At 48.9% G+C, this 21,180-nt stretch overlaps 8 protein-coding genes across 8 annotated transcripts; 5 read left to right on the forward strand and 3 right to left on the reverse strand.

Annotated features, from left to right (window-relative positions):
- Positions 1-221: 221 nt before the first annotated feature.
- N7496_008355 (uncharacterized protein) lies at positions 222-1,623 on the reverse strand (the record flags this gene model as incomplete). Its single annotated transcript, XM_056701274.1, has 5 exons — positions 222-692; positions 798-1,208; positions 1,267-1,313; positions 1,402-1,423; positions 1,546-1,623. 5 exons carry the CDS (start codon positions 1,621-1,623, stop codon positions 222-224), a joined length of 1,029 nt encoding a protein of 342 aa, XP_056553337.1.
- A 1,895-nt stretch (positions 1,624-3,518) lies between these two features.
- On the reverse strand, positions 3,519-5,039 carry N7496_008356 (UbiD family decarboxylase; the record flags this gene model as incomplete). Its single annotated transcript, XM_056701275.1, has 1 exon — positions 3,519-5,039. The coding sequence occupies one exon, from the start codon at positions 5,037-5,039 to the stop codon at positions 3,519-3,521; it is 1,521 nt and encodes a 506-aa protein (XP_056553338.1).
- Positions 5,040-5,514: 475 nt separating this feature from the next.
- Positions 5,515-6,150, forward strand: N7496_008357 (UbiX family flavin prenyltransferase; the record flags this gene model as incomplete). The annotated part of the gene is made up of 1 exon (XM_056701276.1): positions 5,515-6,150. One exon carries the CDS (start codon positions 5,515-5,517, stop codon positions 6,148-6,150), a length of 636 nt encoding a protein of 211 aa, XP_056553339.1.
- Positions 6,151-6,597: 447 nt separating this feature from the next.
- Positions 6,598-11,112, forward strand: N7496_008358 (DNA-directed DNA polymerase alpha catalytic subunit POL1; the record flags this gene model as incomplete). Its single annotated transcript, XM_056701277.1, has 3 exons — positions 6,598-6,984; positions 7,046-9,325; positions 9,388-11,112. 3 exons carry the CDS (start codon positions 6,598-6,600, stop codon positions 11,110-11,112), a joined length of 4,392 nt encoding a protein of 1,463 aa, XP_056553340.1.
- A 572-nt stretch (positions 11,113-11,684) lies between these two features.
- N7496_008359 (putative MFS transporter) lies at positions 11,685-13,386 on the forward strand (the record flags this gene model as incomplete). Its single annotated transcript, XM_056701278.1, has 3 exons — positions 11,685-12,499; positions 12,554-12,787; positions 12,840-13,386. The coding sequence occupies 3 exons, from the start codon at positions 11,685-11,687 to the stop codon at positions 13,384-13,386; spliced, it is 1,596 nt and encodes a 531-aa protein (XP_056553341.1).
- A 228-nt stretch (positions 13,387-13,614) lies between these two features.
- On the forward strand, positions 13,615-14,619 carry N7496_008360 (ketopantoate reductase family protein; the record flags this gene model as incomplete). Its single annotated transcript, XM_056701279.1, has 1 exon — positions 13,615-14,619. The coding sequence occupies one exon, from the start codon at positions 13,615-13,617 to the stop codon at positions 14,617-14,619; it is 1,005 nt and encodes a 334-aa protein (XP_056553342.1).
- A 143-nt stretch (positions 14,620-14,762) lies between these two features.
- N7496_008361 (serine hydrolase domain-containing protein) lies at positions 14,763-16,623 on the reverse strand (the record flags this gene model as incomplete). Its single annotated transcript, XM_056701280.1, has 4 exons — positions 14,763-15,543; positions 15,598-15,862; positions 15,919-16,032; positions 16,083-16,623. The coding sequence occupies 4 exons, from the start codon at positions 16,621-16,623 to the stop codon at positions 14,763-14,765; spliced, it is 1,701 nt and encodes a 566-aa protein (XP_056553343.1).
- A 1,896-nt stretch (positions 16,624-18,519) lies between these two features.
- On the forward strand, positions 18,520-20,603 carry N7496_008362 (uncharacterized protein; the record flags this gene model as incomplete). The annotated part of the gene is made up of 9 exons (XM_056701281.1): positions 18,520-18,572; positions 18,703-18,884; positions 18,941-19,023; positions 19,080-19,630; positions 19,693-19,843; positions 19,906-19,971; positions 20,022-20,130; positions 20,200-20,415; positions 20,476-20,603. The coding sequence occupies 9 exons, from the start codon at positions 18,520-18,522 to the stop codon at positions 20,601-20,603; spliced, it is 1,539 nt and encodes a 512-aa protein (XP_056553344.1).
- Between the last annotated feature and the right edge of the window lie 577 nt (positions 20,604-21,180).

Raw genomic sequence — 21,180 nt, forward strand, 5'->3', positions numbered from 1 at the left:
TTCATACCTAGTATTCTACAACAAATACGAGGGGATGCTATATACAAAGTTCTAGATATGAAAGTTGCAATCCCGAAAACACTTTGCTCTATTCAGATGTTATCTTCATCGAAATGGCAAAGAAAGAAAATCCCGTCTAGGATATTATGGCGTCAAATCATCAATTTCCACCCAAAGCTTAGATGCCCTAAATGCAAAAAAGCGAAAAGAAGACGCCCAGTCTAGATCTCGATGTCCTCGTCCTCATCTTCGTCGTCATCTTCATCATCGGCCAACTCGAACTCGTCCTGGGAGAGCAGCTCGAAGGGATTGTAACCCGGGCTCTGATCCTTCTTCGGCGCCTTGGGAACAGCGACAGCAGCAGAACGACGAGTCTTCGGGAGAGGCTTCGCGCACTCATCCTCGTAAAAGTCGATCCGCATATCCTTGTAGGCGGCACGGGACTTTAAGCATGTACGGGCGTACAGCGCACCACCCGTCGAGCTTGTCGAGATGTAGACGTTTTCATTTTCGAATTTGATAGAGATGATGGTCAGGTTGTGGATGTGCTTTAGGTCCCGGCGGAGAGACTCTTCGGTGACCGTTGCATTGACTTTCTTGATTACCAGGTTTCGGCTGACTGTGCCATCTTGAACTTGCTGGTAGACATATTGGGGGGCGATATAGGCGCGCGGGGCCCATTTGACAATGGTCTGTACACGATGGAAAATATGTTAGAATATGGTATCCGATACCAAACTTAATCCATAAAAGATACAGAAACAATGTTAGATAGGAGGAATTGATTAGGTACTTACCTTATGACCGGCAACATAGAAGTGGGTAGATTCGGCGTGGGTGATAAGAGCGGCGGCGGCCTCAGGGTGGGCGAAGGTGACATTGACCTGGTTGCTATTGCGTTGCAGGTAGATCTGGATCAACGGCCCTCCTCGGACGGCGGCAGCGACCTGGGCGTGGGTGACCGGGACAGGGGGGAGCAGGACGACGCTGGAGCTGGGCTTTTGGCGAGACTCAGAGTCGTCCTCCGGTTCCGTGGTGCTAGTCTCCTCCAGAGCGGATGCGAGACTTGCCAGGGCAAACCGGTCACCAGCGTCCAGGTCGCTGGCAGTGCAGAGGTCGGGGCGGGCAGTCCTGGCGAGCTCTCCTGCGGTTTGTGTGTTAACTCGGGCTACATGGCCGGATGCAAGTTCCACAGGGTTGATTAGCATCTAAGATGAGAAGTTTAGCGGGTGAGAGACATCTTTCTGAAGTGAGGTTGTATCTTACACCCTTGGTCTCACGCGGAGCAGGTTGGAGAGCGGCGCGCAGTCTGCCTGTAAGTGAATTGTCAGTTTAAATGCTATTTTTTGAACTGGGCTGCTTGTATAGGCCCAGATGGCAGGATGTGGGAGATGGTCTTACTCAGCTCTGCAGAGTCATGGAGCTATAAAGATGTTAGTTATCAAGAATATGTCAAAAGGTCAGTGATGAGAAAGGATGACTGAGAGGATGCAGTCCGGAATCGGGGTGGTGCATTTTTTTTGTTGGGAAGAATGAGTAGCTTACCAGCTTGCGGTACTCCTCCGCCGTGATGGAGACCGTGTTGGGCATGGCGGTCTTAAGGGTGCTCTTGATAGGAGCCATCCTGAAACTAGAGAGCTTGAGATGATCAGTATGTCTTGTGTGGACGGTTCAGGGAGTGAGACGGGGTGTTGATACTTGTTCGTCGTGAGTGTGAAGGGTGAAGGGTGAAGAGACGCGGAGGGGAGATATCAGAATGACGACTTTCGAAAAATTCAGAAAAGTAGCTTGGGGATTGTGATTGAATCTGGAGGTGCACGTGGTATGGGGGCAAACTCCTAAACAGGAAGGAGGGGAGGGTGGGATTTGGGAAATATTTGCGCCCAGTATGAGAGAAAGGAACTCACGAGGTGATAGAAGGACTGAGCAGTCCTAATCAGAATATCAAGAGAGTATGAGATTGAACAGGGAGAGGTTGTGAATGATTGTGAAGGAGGACCGACGTGCATAGATGGGATAGTCGATCAGATAAGATGGAATCTTCCGCAAGAATGACGCGGGTCTTCCTTATAGTTATTGATGTTTATGATCGAGAAGGCATCGCGACGCGTTTGTAGATCGTAGAATTATGGTGAAAGAAAGGAAAATCTCGATTAGATCAAATTAGATCGATTCTATGCCAACCTGTCACTGAGACAATTGACCCCCAAGCATCTTATATCATTTCCAGGCTGCCTAGGCTTCTAAACTCATGGCCCTGATAGTTGATGAATATACAGGTTAGGCCTGACCAAGTGGACCCTGTGAGATATCGCTCGGTGCGTCTTGACGAGTTGTTCCATTTAATTGGTGTGACTTCTGTTAAAACTTACGAGCGCAGCTTTTGGTGCAGAAGTTACTTGTCCCCTTTTCCATCATGCATGCTAACCGGATATAAAGAACTGGTCTATAACCTCTAGGGCTATGTAGAAGATATATTTAGAGCCCACTGAATGGCTCCATCAACTGGGATGAGCATGGTATCTTGTTAGCAGTATATGAAAACCTCCGGGCGTGACTGCAGAACGTCCAGAGTTTAGGGCATTGAGATAGTATAGTTAGAGGCTTCCCTCGTTCTTGCTTCGTCATCTGCACGTTATCCTCTACTTTATTGCAACACTGCAATATTTATCACCTCTACGACGTCCTGTTATATTGTGTGTATATGTGTGCTTCATTCACCGTAAACCCTCACCGAAGGGTCCTGTTATAGTAGTTTTCGAACTCAGTTTGACAGCAAAATCATGACACTGGTTTCCCGAAAGATGAATTCGAGAACGCTAGTCCGCCTCGGGTCATGAAGTTTAACACCCTTGCCCTAACTAACGTAATTTCTGGCCGACCCGATCACCAGAATACCATAATAAATGCGATAAAGTACTACTTCATATCTCAAAAACCATACATACTTAGGATAAGTTATCACGATTATAGAAACTAGAGAGTATAAGTACCCTAGGTACTCATAAAGTAAGAAAAGATAGATTGAAGTAATGAGAGAGAGAGAGATATACATATAAATCTGGAAAATCAATAAACGCTATATTTCTTTGGTAAAGCATCAAAATAATAGTCTGAAAGGGCTGAAATTTCACTTATCTCATTCTTATACGTATAATAAGATATATTCTCAATTTCAGCCATACTAAATAGGTGGTGGTCGAAATATAGAGTAATCAAAACAGAGCATATTGTATGGTGTTCCGCGAGGAACAACGGTGGGGACCAGAGGTATTACATTACCCGACCTGACCGACGGGTCTCCAAGCTTTCTTTAACATGAGGTGATCCGCCCACAGCTTTTCATATTGGTCAATTGCTTGCTGGCCATGCCCCTCGATCTGCATGACACCCTTTGACACACCACCCCTTCGGTACTGAATTGTTTTAGAGGCCTTCTGAAGACCCCATAGGAGGGAAGAACAAGTCCATGGAGATGACGAGCGCAGAGCTTTTGCAGTGCTAGCTTTATTTGCCCATCACAGACGGTCGAACCCATACTTCAACCAGTCTCGCTCGACCTTCGCCTGAACATCAGGAGGATAAGAACCCCGGAAAGAGCCCACTTTCCAAGAAAGCTCCTCGTCTTCGAACTCAGAAGGCAGCATACAGCACTTGACAACCTTCTTGTGGTTCCCCACTGGCTTAGTGCCATGGCCCACATAAGGTATCAGTGGAATAGTTCCGTATTCGTCAAACAGAAATTCGCTTGTTCCAGGCTCGCAGCGTGTTGATTCGGCCCAGATAACGTCACGAAGGTCCGAGGGATCGACATCTTCACCAACCAAGAAAACTTTGCCCATGTACCAACCTGGCTTTGAGCCGAACACGACATGGCCTAGCTTAGTGCAGAATTCAGGCATAGATGTCTTCATGCCCACGAGATTTTTTCGATCCACTTGCAGCACATACCAGATAGCATGAGACTCAAATGGACACCAGGCATTCTTGATAGGGAGGCCAGCGCTTTGGCAGATATTCAAGACCTCAGCAGCAATTGTCAGAGCCCACACGGTGTGGCTTTCTTCGGTGGCCCTTCCGGTAATGCAGATCGGTAAAATAGGGTCCTTCCGATAAGTGATGGCATTAACCTTGAAAAGTGGGCATGGTTTAGACTGGTTCGGCCATACGTGCCCATGGTACTCCATCATAGGGCCTTCAGGAGCAGTCTCGGTGATTGAAACAGTTCCCTCAAACACAAATTCGGCATTTGCCGGGACTCGAAGATCGTTGGTTTCGCACTTCACTACTTCGAGAGGGCTTCCGACCAGTGCACCAATAAATCCGGCTTCGTCGGTCCATTTTGGGATTGGCATACCGCCAACCATAATTGCGGCTGGGGGCACACCGAAGCACAATGCCCAGGGCATGTCCTGGCCCTTGTCTTTCCACATCTGGTAGATAACCCCAATATCTTGCTTGGGGATAATGGGACCGACAAGTCTGCGCTTATCGTGAACCATGCCTCGGGTGATCGACCAGTTTGTCCAACTTCCATCGGGCGTCTGTACAATATGCATACCAAAGGTTTCAAGAAACTTTCCTCCGTCATGTTGATGTAAGAGAGGAGTTGGCAGCGACTTCAAATCGATGTCGTCTCCGAACAGCTTACACTCCTTCACAGGCCCAGTTGACACTTCCTTTGGCACCAAGGGCTGCAGGCTCTTAGCTGAGTTGATCTTATCAATGATTTCTTTTCCCGATGCATTGGATGGCAGACCCAGAGATTTTGCAACGCGGCCAAGTCTTTGGCCAGGAACGCGACTAAGTCCAACCGGGGCTCCGAGCACTCGGAACAGACCATTCCCTTGACGACCCGTGATGTTCTCAAAGAGAACGGCTTTCTCTTCAGTTTCGTAGACTCTCCGTGTGATTGCTGCCAGCTCCATCTCAGGATCAATCTCCTGACTAATCACAAGTAGGTCGTTCTCATCTTGAAGCTCCTCAAGGAACTTCCGTAGATCACCCGCCGCCGTTGGGTTTGAATCACTGGTAGCCATGATCGAAAGGAAAACAAAAGGGGATATGGGATAAGAAATGTCTCCAACTGTATTTTTAATCTACTAAAACAAAAATCAAGCGCTGTGCTCAGGCTTTTATTTGTGACGTCGAAGAACTTGAGTTAGGCAAGTATACCCCAACTTGGGGGTTCTGTTCAGCAACCTCGCGGAAAGTGGATCTCCCCAATTTGGAGGAGACAATTTATCGCCTTGCTATACAGATCTATAGAGAGCAAATGCCTTTTGACTAGTCAATTGTAACCTATTCAGAACTCCACTGGGGTGGCTTTTGGGAGACCCTCTTTAGATGGTCGGTTTATGTATGCTCCGAAAAAGCGGGACTCCCCAATTCGGAGAAATGAAACTAATTCTCATAAAGTTCTCTCTTCTGTAATCCTTGTACAAAGTGATTCATGGAAAGCATAACTCTTTCAGGAATTCAGCCCAGAAATCTTTACGTTGTCCGCTTCACACCATGGACTTTTTCACATCTCGGGCTGATCATGCCTCATCGGATGACCACGCCCCAATTGCCCGACAACGGCGCAAGATTATTGTCGCCTTTACCGGAGCGACAGGGTCAATCCTGGGGATTCAAACGCTTATTGCCCTGCGCAGCCTGAACGTGGAAACCCATCTCATCATTTCTAAGTGGGCTGAGGCTACGATCAAGTATGAGACCGACTACACAATTTCCAATGTCCGCGCTCTGGCCGATCATGTCTATAGTATCAACGACTTGTCGGCGCCAATCGCTAGTGGCTCATTCCGCACGGAGGGAATGCTCGTCGTTCCATGTAGTGTGAAAACACTTGCTTCAATCAACTCGGGTATCTGCGATGATTTGATCTCTCGTGCCGCAGATGTGATACTGAAAGAAAGGCGCAGACTGGTTCTGGCAGTAAGAGAGACACCGCTTAGCACAATCCACTTGCAAAATATGCTTTCAGTGACACAAGCTGGTGCCATCATTTTTCCGCCAGTGCCGGCATTCTACATCAAGCCATCATCGGTGGAAGACTTGATTAATCACAGTGTCGGGCGAATTTTGGACTTGTTTGATTTGGACACGGCTGCGTTTGAAAGGTGGGAAGGATGGAAGAGGAATTAGCTGAGTTTTATCAGAGATCCATTCCCAGAAGTGACCATGTAGATTTAGTTATACATGCCCCGGTAGAAGTGTGTATTAATCCTCTATGTACGTTAATATTTACTTTTCGGGTACCAGCCGTCGTTCCTTTTCACTTGGTGTCTCAGGGCATCAGCGAGAGGAGCGCGCGTCACCAGTATATAAGTGTTTGCTGAAGACAAATGAATGTGTCGATGGACGAATTGCCCAATTGGGAAAGACTTATTAGGGCTGACATTTATGGCCTTATTGCCTCAGGCCTCAAGGCACCAACTCTTACCTAAACCACTTTAACGCGTCCCGATCGCGTCCCGTCGCGCCGTGCGTCCCCCCGGGCGCGATCTCCCTTTGCAGTCCTCCCTTTCCCCACCAATTGTTGTCTCGAGTCCCACGCCATTTATGGGCTTTCGTCCATAATCATACCCAACGATGCCGTCTGCTCGCGACAAGTTGGCGGAGCTGAGGGCTCTCCGTGCCGCCGGCAAGAAGCGTATCTCAACCTACGAAATCGAGGACCAGGGCGATATCTACGACGAGGTCGACGACGACGGCTACAAAAAAGTTATTCGCAGCCGCCTCGACCAAGATGACTTTGTTGTTGATGACAATGGAGCTGGATATGCCGACGATGGTCGAGAGGTCTGGAACGAGCGCACCGGGGAATACGACAGCGACGAGAGCGACGAATTGCCTGCTCGTGGCAAGGCTGCTAAGAGAAAGCGCGAGGAGGAGAAGCAGCGGAAGGAGAAAATCAACAATGGTATCTCCAAATACTTCAACACCGGCAGTGCTGCTGCATCAGCGCCTAAGCCCAAGGTTAGTGTTCCGTCGAAAGGAATTTACACGGTTAGCAGCCGTTGCTGACAGTAGGTTTTAGCCGGTTGCTACTGCCGAGGACGATGCCTTCATGAAAGATCTCCTTGGTGAAGTCGACACCAACCTCGTTTCCAATCACATCCCTACCAGAAACCTGGTCAAATCAGAAGCACGACGCAAAGTGCGCGTCCTCTCCCCACCCATATCCGAAAGACGACGCCGAGAATTGGGCGACAACAAAAGCGAGAACGACGTCCCCAGCTCGCCAGTCAAGGACCAACCTTCACTACACTCCGATGACTTTGATGACGCTCCACTTCCTCAGATGGATGACGATGATATCGATATGGGCGACCCAATGCCCTCGTCCCCCATCAGCAAGGCGGTAGAGCGCAAGACAGCGATCCCCGTCAAAAAGGAAGAGTCCGATGACGAAGATATTGATATGATGGATGTTGCGGAAGCTACGGTATCTTCGAATATCAAGGCTGCAAGTGTGAACATGACGGGTAGCCGCCCACCTCCAAAGCTCAAGAAGGAGATTCTTCCTACGCCGGCCAGCTCTTCTCCCGCCAAAGTTGCACCGGAGGTCATGGACCCCTCTTGGAATGACATCCAGAGCAAATTGAACGTCCTCAGCAGCCCAGCACCCGAGATGCGATCATTCGGCAAATTACGTGCTCAAGATGTTGTCGAGGAAGATGGCAGCTTGCGCATGTTTTGGCTGGACTACACCGAGGTCAACGGTAGTCTCTGTCTGTTCGGAAAAGTCAAGAACAAGCAGAATGGTTCCTATGCTAGTGCCTTCGTCAAGATCGACAACATTCTGCGCAAACTCTACTTCCTTCCTCGCGAATACCGACACAAGCAAGGAAGAGAGACCGAGGAGGAGGTTGACATGGAGGATGTCTACGGAGAGGTTGATGGACTCATGTCGCGGATGCGAGTTGGCATGCACAAGATCAAACCCTGCAGTCGCAAGTACGCATTCGAGCTGCCTGGTGTTCCGAAGGAGGCCGACTACCTCAAGTTGCTTTACCCATATGATAAGCCAGCTTTGCCTATGGAGACCAAGGGTGAAACCTACTCGCATGTCTTCGGTACAAACACCTCTCTTTTCGAACAGTTTGTGCTGTGGAAGAACATCATGGGTCCTTGCTGGCTCAGGATTGACGAGGCCGACTTCTCTGCCGTCAACAATGCATCCTGGTGCAAGTTCGAATGCCAGGCCTCCAAGCCAGCCCTGATCACCCCCGTTCCAGAAACGGAGAATCTGGATACTCCACCATTGACGCTTATGAGTCTGTCTTTCCGTCATCAACTCAACGTCAAGGACAACAAGCAGGAAATTCTCATGGTGAGCGCTAGAGTTTACGAGAACATCTCTCTCACAGACACCACTCCCCCAGAGAAGATTCCTTGCAAAACATTCACCGTCATGCGTCCTGCCGGATCCTCCTATCCTATCCACTTCGATGCCGAAACAAAGAAGCAGCGAGGCACCTTTATGCTGGAGAAAAGCGAGCAGTTCTTGCTAAGCAAGTTCTTGGCTCTCTTTGAGAAGATGGATCCTGATGTAATCATGGGTCACCAGCTGCAGGATGTCGACCTCGGTATTCTTTTGAATCGCATGCGGGAGAAGAAAACTCCTGGATGGCACCGTATCGGTCGACTTCGACGTGGCGAGTGGCCCAAATTGAACAGGGGCGGCGGCGGCTTCTTTATTGAAAGACAGCTTATTGCCGGACGACTACTCTGTGACGTTGGCAATGACATGGGCAAGTCTCTCATGATGAAATGTCAGTCGTGGAGTCTGTCAGAAATGTGTCAACTCTATCTCGGCGAGGGTAACAATCGTCAGGATCTGGATATTGAAGCAGCTTTGAAGACCTGGGCGTCAAGCAAGGAGGGTCTCATGAACCTTGTCAACCACTGTGATACAGACACCTACTTCATCGCCGCTCTGGTATTGCGCCTACAGATGCTCCCGCTTACCAAGGTGCTGACGAACATTGCCGGTAACTCGTGGGCACGAACACTCAGTGGTACTCGCGCGGAGCGCAACGAGTACATTTTGCTTCACGAGTTCCATCGAAACAAGTATATCTGTCCCGATAAGTACTCCTCTCGCTTGCAAAAGGCCGAGGAGAAGTTACTGGATGGAGATGACGACGATGCGGCCGACAAGAAAAAGAAGGACAAGTACAAGGGTGGTCTCGTCTTCGAGCCCGAGAAGGGTCTCTATGACAGATTCATCTTGGTCATGGACTTCAACAGTTTGTATCCTAGTATCATTCAGGAGTACAACATTTGCTTCACGACCGTCGACCGACAAGCAACTGTAAGTGTTAAATGTCGGGAATCCTACCTAGAAACGCATCATGCTGACAAAGTCTGTTTTAGTCTGAAAATGAGAATGAGGAGAAAGTTCCTGAGATCCCCTCTTCGGACCAGGAGCAGGGAGTTCTGCCTCGACTCATTGCAACCTTGGTCGGCCGTCGTCGTGAGGTCAAAAAGCTTATGAAGGACAAGCGTGCTACGCCTGAACAGCTTGCTCTGTGGGATACGAAGCAACTTGCGTTCAAGCTTACGGCCAACTCCATGTACGGATGTTTGGGTTACACACAGAGTCGATTCTATGCTCGTCCATTAGCCATGCTCACCACCTTTAAGGGACGTGAGATTCTGCGAAGCACCAAGGAACTCGCCGAGAGCAAGCAATTGCGTGTCATCTATGGTGACACTGACTCCGTCATGATCAACACCAACATGGACACCATCAGCGATGCCCTCAAGGTTGGCGAGGAATTTAAGAAATCCGTCAACGAGCGATACCGTTTGCTTGAGATTGACATCGATAATGTCTTCCGCCGACTTCTGCTGCATGCCAAGAAGAAGTATGCTGCTGTCAACCTGACAGAAGTCGACGGTAAGTACATTGAGAAACTAGAGGTCAAGGGTCTTGACATGAAGCGTCGTGAATACTGTGCTCTTTCAAAGGAGGTATCGCAACGGCTCCTGAACGAGATTCTCTCCGGCGAGGATCAGGAGGTTGTTCTCAACAAAGTTCACGACTACCTGCGTGAGCTTGCGGAGAAGATGAAAGAGTTTGCGGTTCCCGTTCAGAAATACGTGATTTATACGAAACTGTCCAAGAGCCCAGACCAATACCCCAACAAAGAGACTATGCCGCCGGCGCAGGTCGCTCTTCGCGACATTGCTCGAGGCAAGAACGTGCGACCGAACGACGTCATCTCATATATCGTTACGAGCGGAGATGCGGAGACATCCTCCCTGCCGCCAGCCAAACGATCATACAGCCCACAAGACGTTCTCAAGCCCAATTCCGGACTCAAGCCTGATGTCGAATTCTACCTACTCAAGCAGATCTTCCCTCCCATCGAACGTCTGTGTGCCCCCATCCCCGGTACCGACGCAGTCCGCCTTGCCGAGTGCCTTGGTCTCGATGCTCGCAAATATCAGATCAACACGTCCAGTTCGAGCAAGCAGCAGGACACCGAGATCTTCCCTCTGGAGTCGCAGATTCCGGACTCTGTCCGCTTTGCCAACTCCGTGCGGTTGACATTGAAATGTCGCTTCTGCAAGGAGCAGTCAGTCTTTGAAGGCCTGGTCGACTCCCCTCAGATGTGCTCAGCAAACGGCATCATTTGCTCTAATGAAAGCTGCCAAAAGCCATTTCCCGTTCTGACCATCATCGCACAGCTGGAGAACCAGATCCGTGAGCAGACCGCCCGATACTACGAGGGCTGGCTCGTCTGCGATGATTCGGCATGTGGCAACCGAACACGACAAATCAGCGTGTATGGCCACCGGTGCCTGGGTCCCCGCGGTCGCGCTGAGGGTTGTCTGGGTCGGATGGCCTACGAGTATAGCGAGAAGCAAATGTACAACCAGCTTCTATACTTTGCCGGTCTCTGGGATGTGGACAAGGCCAAGGCGACCGCCGCTAAGGAATCTGGAGAGAAGAAGGATAGCTTGGCGGCTCTTGCGGAGTTCAATCGGATCCGCTTTGGCACGATCAAGACCGTGGTGGATGGCTACCTGAAGAAGTGTGGTCGGCAGTGGGTTGAGATGGATACGCTTTTCCGATTCATGATACAACAATAGCCCCAGTGGCGTATGACTCTTTTGGGAATTTGTACATAAGGATATTTCTTTTCTGGGCCTGGTTTTATGAGGAATCAAGTTGCGTAATGTTGAGTTTTTGCATCAACGTTCGGGGTTTCTTGCATTAATGACTCATTTGTGTCTTTCGACCACATTCCCATAGCATTGTTTTCTGGCAGTATATCTATTTTTTTCCCCCTTATGTGACGGTTACATGATCGGATTCGCCTGCCTGCAGCACGCCCTACATATTATCCGCTAACTCCATCCACGCCCTAGTTCCACTGCCGGGTGTGGCCAATCACAACAATGGGCCTCAACTCGGGAACCCATCGGTTCCAGTCCGACCAGCGCGGGATGGAACTTTTTCAGCCTATTATATCGCCGTTTTGTATTTTCTTCAGAAAATTTGTGGCAGCCGACTCCACTCAAGATGCCATTTACCAGATTTTCCCGAGGAGTAAAGAGCGTTCAAACGCTCTGCCTCTATAACTTCCGGTGACTCTTCCAACTCGATCATTTCCTACCTGAAGTTCTCGTTTACAGCGTGGGAGACCCAATAGTCTTTCAAAATGGCGACAACACAGACCGTCACGGTCAAGCATACAGGCTCCGAGTCTGTTGGCGAACGCCGTGTCTCGATGATTCGCCTCGAGACGACCAGTGTTCAATCTCGTGAAAGCGAACGCCATGAAAATGACCAACACGCCACGCAAATTTCCAAGCTGCGTAGCACGATTATCGTGTTTCAAATGAGCGGCAATACCATGCTCTCTAGTATCATCAACGGCCTTGTCACCGTTGGACTTCCTACTATCACAAAGGACCTCAACCTACCTTCCTCGCTGTCTTTCTGGCCAGTTTCCGTATCGGGACTCGCAACTGCTTCTACTTTATTGTTGGCGGGATCATTGGCCGACGTCGTTGGTCCGCGATGGGTCGATCTAGTCGGCACTTTTGCGAGCGGTGCGTTGATGCTTGGAATGGGCTTTGCGAAGGAAGGTACTCAGCTGGTTGCGATGCGTGCCATCCAGGGTGTCGGTCTTGCACTTCATCTTGCATCTGCCGTGGGCATTGCTACTCAGGTCTTCCCGCAAGGTAAAAGCAGAAATATGGCTTTCGCTTGCCTTGGTATGGCCCAGCCCGTTGGCTTCTGTCTTGGGCTCGTTCTGGGCGGAGTCTTCGTGGACACTGTTGGCTGGCGAGTTGGTTGGTATATCGCTGGCAGTGCGGCTTTATTCCTTTCGTTCATTGGGCTGTGGGCTCTTCCGGGGAGTCAGCATCCTCGCAAATTGGAGAATATTCTGCATGATTTGAAATACAAGATTGATTGGGTTGGAGCGCTACTTGCGTCTGCGTTCATGGCGCTGCTTTGCTACTTGCTTGCGTAAATTGGACGCCGAGCTCTGGTGAGAAAACCATCTGCTAACTCTTCGAATAGAATCCTCAGTTCAAATGTGTATCGCATCAAGGAAACTGCCAGTATTGTGATCCTTTGCCTGGCCGCAATTGCGCTGCCTTCGTTCATTATATGGATCCATTATCAGGTTCGCCGTGGAAGGCCAGCACTCATTCCCAATTCCTTCTGGAGAAATGCAACTTTCTCGAGTATCTGTGCTACAATCGCTCTTTCCTTTGCGGTGATCAACTCCATGGAGCTCTTCGCAAGTCTATTGTAAGTAGCCTTCAGTCACTTCAATGGCAAGACCCCGCTAATCTCCTCCCAGTTTCCAAGAAGTCCAGCAACTTTCTGCCCTTCAAGCATCCATTCGCATCCTTCCAAGTCTGGTCGTCGGTGTCCTCGTTCAGGTCACTGCAGGCTTTTTCGTCCACAGAGTACCTGCAATCTGGATCGTGGTCCTCACTGCCGTTCTATGCTCGCTCTCCCCTCTGCTCATGGCTACAGCTCAGCCATCTTGGCCTTATTGGACAAACACCTTCGTGGCTCAGCTCTTGCAACCGGTGAATTGCAATGCTCTCTTCACCGTCGGCCTTATCATTATTACGGATATCTTCCCAGAGGACACGAAAGCACTGGCAGGTGCTGTGTTTAACACTGCTGCGCAGTTCGGCACTGCTCTTGGATTTGCAATTCTGCAAGTCATTTCTTCAGTTGTTACCGAGAACAAAGAAGTCAGCGAGAATGAGATCTCTGCACTGCTGGCGGGGTACCGAGCAAGCTTTTGGACCATGTTCGCTTTCATGATCCTTTGCACAGCGATTTCAGGACTGGGTCTTCGGAAGACTGGACGAATTGGATTGAAGCGAGATTAAGTTAGATGCGGCCATTTCTTCTATCTTTTAGTTCTAGATGTCACGAATCTGTGATATCTTTGTATAGAGATCACGTGTAAGGCGCAATGGCGGGTGTTGATTTTTAATTTACGAGGCCGACGAGCGGGGTACACCCGAGGAAGAAGAAATAAATTGTTCTAGCATTCTAGCGTGACTCTCGGCTTCCATTCCTTCTACAATCCCTGGAAGTACCAAGCGCTATCAATAATGTCTCCACGCGTCCTCATTTTCGGAGGAGGGAGCATTGGAGCAGTCCTCGCCTATCTACTCTCCAAGTCAATTGATGCATCAAATATTGTTGTTGTGTGTCGGTCTAATTACGATGTTGTCGCGAAGCATGGCTTCACAATTAATTCCACGGTGTATGGAATGAACGAAAATGTCAGACCCATCGCTGTCCGATCGGTAACCGAGGCTATCCAGGTGTGCCCAGACGGCTTCGACTATATCTGCGTGGCTACCAAGGTGATCGTCAGAGGCAACGTTTCTCAGCCCGAATTGATCAAACCTGCGGTATCTGCCAAGACGAACATTGTGCTCATGCAGAACGGTATCAGCATCGAGGAGCCTTATAGAGCCTTATTCCCGGATAACGCCATTACCAGTGTTGTGATATACATGCCTTGTACACAGACTGCTCCAGGCGTGGTCTCTCATACCATTTACTCAAAGTTCCTTCTGGGTACATACCCAGCCAATGCTACATCGGAGCATAAGAGCTCCACGGCACAATTCGTTGGAATTCTGAACGACGGCGGTGCAACCACGATCCACGAGGATGATATCCAGCTTGCTCGATGGACAAAGTTGATTGTGAATGGCTCACAAAACCCCATCTGCGCACTCTCCCGACTGCGCGATGTCCAGTTCTTGGGTGCTGCGCCCGGTGCAGAGTCTTTTTGCAGGAATGTCATGAGTGAAATTGCCAGTATCGCTCGGGCAGAGGGGTATAGTGAGGTCGATGATAGTGTTGTTGATCGTCAACTACGTTTGTCTACTGTGAGGTCCCCTCCGGGTGTGGAGCCAAGTATGATGGCCGACGCTCTTTCCGGTCAACATTTGGAAGTAGAATGCATTGTTGGAAATGCATTGCGGATCGCGCAGAGGCATGGTGTGGATGTGCCAAGACTGGAAACGATTTACTATCTGGCGAAAGGGCTCGACATGAGTTTTTCGATTCCCGAGGCACTATTAGGAGAGTCAAAAATTTAGATATGATATAGACAGTTCATTGAACAAGTGATCATAAACATATAGACATGAAATAGAGCGTTCCCAAAGGAAGACCAAATTGCAGCAGCTGCGGTAAAACGCTAGTAAAAAAGTAGCTTATCGCAAGCACATTTTTAGGTGGACTATTTGGTCTTCGGCAGAACGGTTCGCAGCACTCTCGGAGAGACGCTAACTGCATTGCCTTTCCCATCCAAGTTGAACACAAACTCATCGATCCCCACATTACCATACACACTTCCGTCCACGGTCACCCAGGAAATGCAGGAAGAGCTGAATGGTCCAATGCCAGATGGCAGTGGGGGCGGGATCACAGCTCGGAAAGAAAGCTGTCCAGGGCTCTCAAGACCCGTGGGATACAGCCGGATACTAAGCATAGAGGGATCAGTAATTCCACTCAAAGCCATGTAGCTCGGGAACATGTTTGTGCCGTTATTCACCCAGCTCGTAACGACTAGAGCGGGTCCGTCGTCTGTGGTGATGGTAATGGAGGAATTCCCGGTACCCAAGGCATACTTTCCTGCGAAACGGGCATGCGCCTGATTCTTGGCAGCTTGTTCAAGTGCAGGTAGCAGGCTCTGTGAGACGAGATCGGATGCGAGAGCAAGAGATACATGGGTATTATTTCCAGCACCAAGAAGCACAAAGCCAGCGCTGTGATCGGGGTCTAGAGACAGCACACAGGAATATGTGCCAATATCTCCAGACTTGGTGTATAGATCGATCGGGCGCTCATTGCCGAATGAAAGAATCTCCCAAGGCGCTCCGACAGCGTAGTCAATGGACGAAGTGTGGGCGAGAGGCTTCAACCACCGTCTCGTTGTTGATTGAGGGAGAAGAGTGCTGTTGAGAATGGCCCGACCAAAAGTAGACATATCCTTTGCAGAGGAGAAAATACCGCCAGCACTATCGAAAAGTGAGTTTGATGAATAGAATTAGTAGGTGGTAGATGTTACTTACGGTGCCTCTTCGCCAATATCAAAGTCCCACCAGTATTCACCCTGGTAGCTAGGAATCACACCAAGAGATGAATTCGGGGTAGTATAGAAAGTGTGTGCCATGTTCAGCGGCTTTGTAATTTTCTCTTTCATGACCTTTTCAAAGTCTTTGCCGTTCGCGAGGGCTTCCACCACGTATCCAAGGACCTGGAAAGCTGCATTGGAGTAGATGGGTGTAGATGATGTTGGAACAATAGGATGAGATTGTAGCATCCCATCAAAGAATTCTAGCGGAGTATCGATTAGTAGCCGGTACGTATTTCAGGAAGTGTCAGCTACTAACGCTTTCTACTACACGGATTTGGCACACCACAGGGCGGAATCTGTGCAGGTGGAAGAGCAGGAAATCCCAATGACTGAAGCAACGAGGCCTGCTCAGTGAGGTCGAGAACACCATCTAAGAGGGGTTAAAATGAATAGTAGGCATAGGGATAACGAATGACTTACAATCTCTAGCTATACCAGCCAAATGACTCGCTAGTTCCCCAACTGTGATCTCATTCCACCTGGTATAGTCAATCCCATTGTTTCTCTTTGTTGAATTCCCCAAAAGATCATCAGCAGCCGCTTTGAGCTCGGGGATATACTTTGAGATTGGGTCTTGCAGGGGACTAAAGCCGCCCTGGATGAGGAGGAGAAGCATAGGAAACATTTTGGAGGTGCTTCCGATGCGGAAAACGGTGTTCTCGTCCACCTTGCTCACGCCGAGGGTGGTATTAATTTCCTTGGCCGTGTGAGCGTATGTGAGCAATGCATTTGAACTACTTGTATCAAAGATCTCCAATGACAAGGAAGCACCAGAGAAATTTCCAGCATCACTAGCATTCTGGATGGTCTTGGTGATGTTCTTCAGTGCTGATTGGACTGTGGCGTCGTTGGAGAGACCCGTGGGAGCAGGCCAAATAGGTCCTTGGAGAGGGCAAAGGTGAATTGCATCTATCACAGCAATGTGAAGGAGTAACAACAGTAGCAGCTTATGGAGTGGCATTCTGAGATGGACCATAGGTCGTGGGCGAAGGCGTGTGAAGGCAAGGTGCTCATAGGTGGCTACGCTGGGGGAACCGCAGTAGTTAGTTAGAAACTACCGGAATAGGACAAGCCAATTAATAGCAAACCTATTCAACCTACTCTGAGTAAAAGTTACAATTCATAGGCTTCGGGCTACATAAATACCCTGTCTCTATCGTGCACGGGCTTCCAGTAGAAGGTGTATCAATGCGAGCACTAATCATAGATGGGAGGCTTCTTTGCCCAGATCTGGTTTGTGGGCCGTCCTCGTGGGTGGGCATGAACGATCATCCAAGCCATAATGTCGCTAGTATCATCATTCGGCTTCCGGTTTTTAGGGAGCGCATTGGCGAGGGCCTCTAAATCCTTCTGGGCCCAATTAACCCAACCGGGATCATCGCCTCTAGTCGCTCGCTATGGTTACAGATACTATTTAGCTAACCTCGTTTGTCTAGCCGTGGCGGCTCATTTCCATTTTCGGAAATATTGTGTAGCACAAACCGTAGATCTCAAGCTAAAGATCACAGATAGCGCCGGTCAAGTAAATGCCATAGTTCTTTTATCTTTTAGTGCTTAAATATCCGTGTCTATAATAAAAACCTTCTGTGGTTTTCGAGAACCAGAATGCGAACCCCTGTTGACCCGTTGCACAGGCCTCGAGACCCCGCTCAAACAAAGAAAATAAGTTTGTGCTAGTTGGGGCCCTAGCTGCATATACTAAATTGTTTTTATGATCAGGCGTGCCAATTACTCCAGTCCACGCGCACCAACCATATTGTGATAGGCCTTTTTATTGCTTCATACCTTGTCAGTCAATTTTCGATCCCTGTCTAGCCCGAATCTCGCTCTTTTGTCTTCTGAGATTGCCACCTAATTCATGTGCAACTTTTGCCGAGTGTACTCTCAAACGGACTGACAATAGTGATTATTATCGTAGCAAGATCTCTGTGGTCTGGCCTCAACGAAGGCATCAAGAGTTGAGATCTGGTCTAGGTGTAAACCTTATCGGCCTCCCTCCCGGCTGCGGCGCACTCGATCGCAGAGCGTGTCAGGGTTCACGAGAAGCTTAGATGGACATGCGGGTACGCGTAATTTATAGATCCATGTGATCATTTGCTGACGCTACGTTGCTGGGATCAAGGTACAGGAGTAGCGATGGCGGATATGCAATGTGATCAGTCTTGGAGAGTGATCGTGGCTTGGGGGGGATGACAGACCGTGCTCATCAACGGAAGTACAGCCGACATAAGCCTTCGTGCATAAGGTAGCTATACCTCCAATCACACCTAGGCCTGGCCCTCATGAGCGATATAGTAAGTTGGGGAATCATTTACGCAGATGAAATCGAATGCAACCAAAATTTCTCCGTAAGCATATGAAGAACTTCATATTGGCTTAGTACATGACAGACTTCAAAGCGTCATATCACGGTAGTAAGCCCATTAGTAGCTAGGGGGTTTTGAATCAACTAATATTAAACTGTTACCACCTATAAGTCAATAATAGAGCACCACGTTGGCTGGGTTAAGGTGACGTCGTGATGTAAAGAAACCATCATGGAAATACCTGAGCTAATTGGACACATGTACGCCTCCAACAATAATTGGCCGCCTGAATTAGAATTATTATACAGTATCTATTCCGTACATATAACATGAATGCAAGAAGAGCACTTATGGCGAGCGTTATTGCTAAGGTTTCCACCTCTAAGCGCGAGGATCCGACCGCAGGAAAAAAAAAACCAAGAAGCACAACGTGCAGTCGACCGATCTCGGCTTATCGGTCTTATCGCATTTTTGCCCGCCAATCCCCCACCACCCTCTTGACCTTCACCCTTCAACCAATCCAGCTTCTTGCCCGATTGGCTCTTTCAATCATGTCTGTCAAGCGGGTCCTAGTCATCGCAGGCTCCGACAGCTCTGGTGGCGCGTAAGTTCGCCTTCCTAGCAGTCATTGCTCTCCAGTATACACTGGACACATCACCGCAAGACCTTCCCTACCTGTTCAAACTTATACACTCCTCGAAAGGTCACCTGAGAGATGCTAATTTCGGATATAGTGGACTGGAGGCAGACCAAAGGGTCTTGGCTGCACATGGCTGCTATGCTCTGACAGCTACTACGGGGTTGACTGCGCAGAACACGTTGGGCGTACAGGACATTTTTGTCGTCCCATCGGAATTCGTAAGAAAGCAGATCAATGCGGGACTGGAAGATGTTGGCGCGGACGTAGTGAAATTGGGTCAGTCAGATCAAGCTTCTTTTGATATTCCCGGCTCTTTGCTAACTTTTTCTAAGGAATGCTCTCGTCTGCGGAGACAATTGATGTCATCGCCGAGACATTGCAAGCCCACAAAGTTCCCGCCATTGTGCTTGACCCGGTGAGTAACAAATAAACCCGAGTTATTCAATTTCAACCATACTCATATGATTATAGGTGATGGTTTCAACCAGCGGATCGCAACTGCTTCCGGAGAAAGCTATTGAGCGACTCCGACTGAAATTGCTCCCTATGACTACCGTTCTGACTCCCAATATTCCCGAAGCTCAGCTTCTCATCAAAGACTCTGGGTCCGAGGCTCCTGAGCCTGCAGACATTAGTGAATTGATTGACTTGGCCAAGCGAATCTGCTCCCTAGGCCCGAGGGCAGTCCTTCTGAAAGGAGGGCATCTTCCTCTTACAAAGGACCACAAGGTCGCACAAACCCCAGAAGAGTCGACTACTGTGATCGATGTCCTATACGACAGCGAGACATCGACAACGACGTTGTTTGAGACAGACTATCTGGTATCCAAAAACACACATGGAACCGGCTGCTCACTTGCTTCGGCAATCTCTGCCAACCTAGCCATGGGTAAGAACATGGTGCGAGCCGTTCGCAGTGCTGTGCGGTACGTTGAGGTGGGTATCAAGACCAGCGTGGACTTGGGCAAGGGAAGTGGCCCCATTAACCACTTCCACTCGATCTATACTATGCCTTTTGCACCGTAAGACAAGACTTCCCATTCCTTGCCCGATGTCGAAAAAGATTAACTGATTGCCTTTGCAGTGGTCGCTTCCTCGAGTACATCATGGATCGTCCAGACGTTCAATGCGCCTGGGAAAAGTTTACCAAACATGACTTTGTTGAAGGTATGGGGCAAGGTACACTCCCTTTGGAGCGATTCAAGGAATATCTTGTACAAGATTATCTCTACCTGGTGAGACTTCCTATCCGAGCTATGCGAATCAATTCACAACATTGACGAATAAAACTACACAGGTTCAATTTGCCCGCAGCAATGCTCTGGCCGCGTACAAGTCCTCAGAAATCGACTCAATAGCAGCAGTTCGTATACTATTTAAGCATCACGTATCCATCCAACTAACTTGTTCCAGTCTGCCCAAATTGTCTTGCACATCAAGCGAGAGATGTCCCTCCACCTGGATTACTGCTCTTCGTTTGGTCTTTCAAAGCAGGAGATGGAAGCTTCTCCAGAGACGATTGGTAAGGACTCTGTGTTTCTCCCGGCGGTTATTTGCATAGCTTTTCTGACCATGCTTATTTCGTGAATAGCTTGCACTGCATACAGCCGATACATTCTCGATATTGGCCAATCGGAGGACTGGCTTGCCCTCCAGATGGCTCTAGCTCCCTGTTTGATCGGTTACGGTGCTATCGCTAGGCGTTTGCACTCTGACAAAAATACTCTTCGGGATGGCAACCAGTATTGGAAGTGGATTGAGAACTATGTCGCAGACGACTACACAGAAGCTGTTCGCCTCGGATCAGGTAAGAAGATTCACGTTCGATCTACTAAACTTATCTGACTAACAATATTTTTTGCAATAGCTTTGTTGGAGGACCATGTACAAATGGTATCGCCCAGTCGACTGGAGGAGTTAATCCGGATCTTCATCCGGGCTACGGAACTGGAAATCAGGTTCTGGGACATGGGGCTTAGCGACCAGAAGATGTGAAAGGATCAAATAGCCGTTGAAACCCTTGGAAACCATCGAATCAGATTTAGCGCAGAGAATTTTTTTTTTCCAATTTTGCTTTTCCACATTCCTTCCATCGGGGTATCCGGCATCCGCCCGATCTTGAAAAGTCTAACAAAGAAAACTTTGTTACGACCCGCAAAAAACCGGCTAGATCCATCATGTGTACTCCGTATTGTCACCTCTAAAACAGTGTCTGTAGTCATGTGATATAGAAAGGCGTCCCAAATCACGTGCAGAGCCACCAGTATTATGGTACCTCCAAACACATACTTGATGATTGGCTATGTCACGTGCATGGCTAGATACAAAGTCACGTGTAAATTACAGTCACAGTCACGTGTATTATTTCATACAAATACATGGTAAGTCACGTGCCTCATATGTACGCTAAACCGAAAGTGGTAACGTTTTTTTTTTCGCCTCCTGCTTTTTTTTGCCGCTCCCCTGGCGACTACTTTTTTTTGATCCTTAAGTTCTCCGAGAACTCACCGTTATCATCAACCCATCCTCCTCTCTCTTCCCTCTTCTTTTCCTTCGACATCCCTCCTCTTGA

The sequence above is a fragment of the Penicillium cataractarum genome, assembly GCF_028827025.1.
Source record: "Penicillium cataractarum strain IBT 29864 chromosome Unknown utg000007l, whole genome shotgun sequence".
Lineage (NCBI taxonomy): Eukaryota > Fungi > Ascomycota > Eurotiomycetes > Eurotiales > Aspergillaceae > Penicillium > Penicillium cataractarum.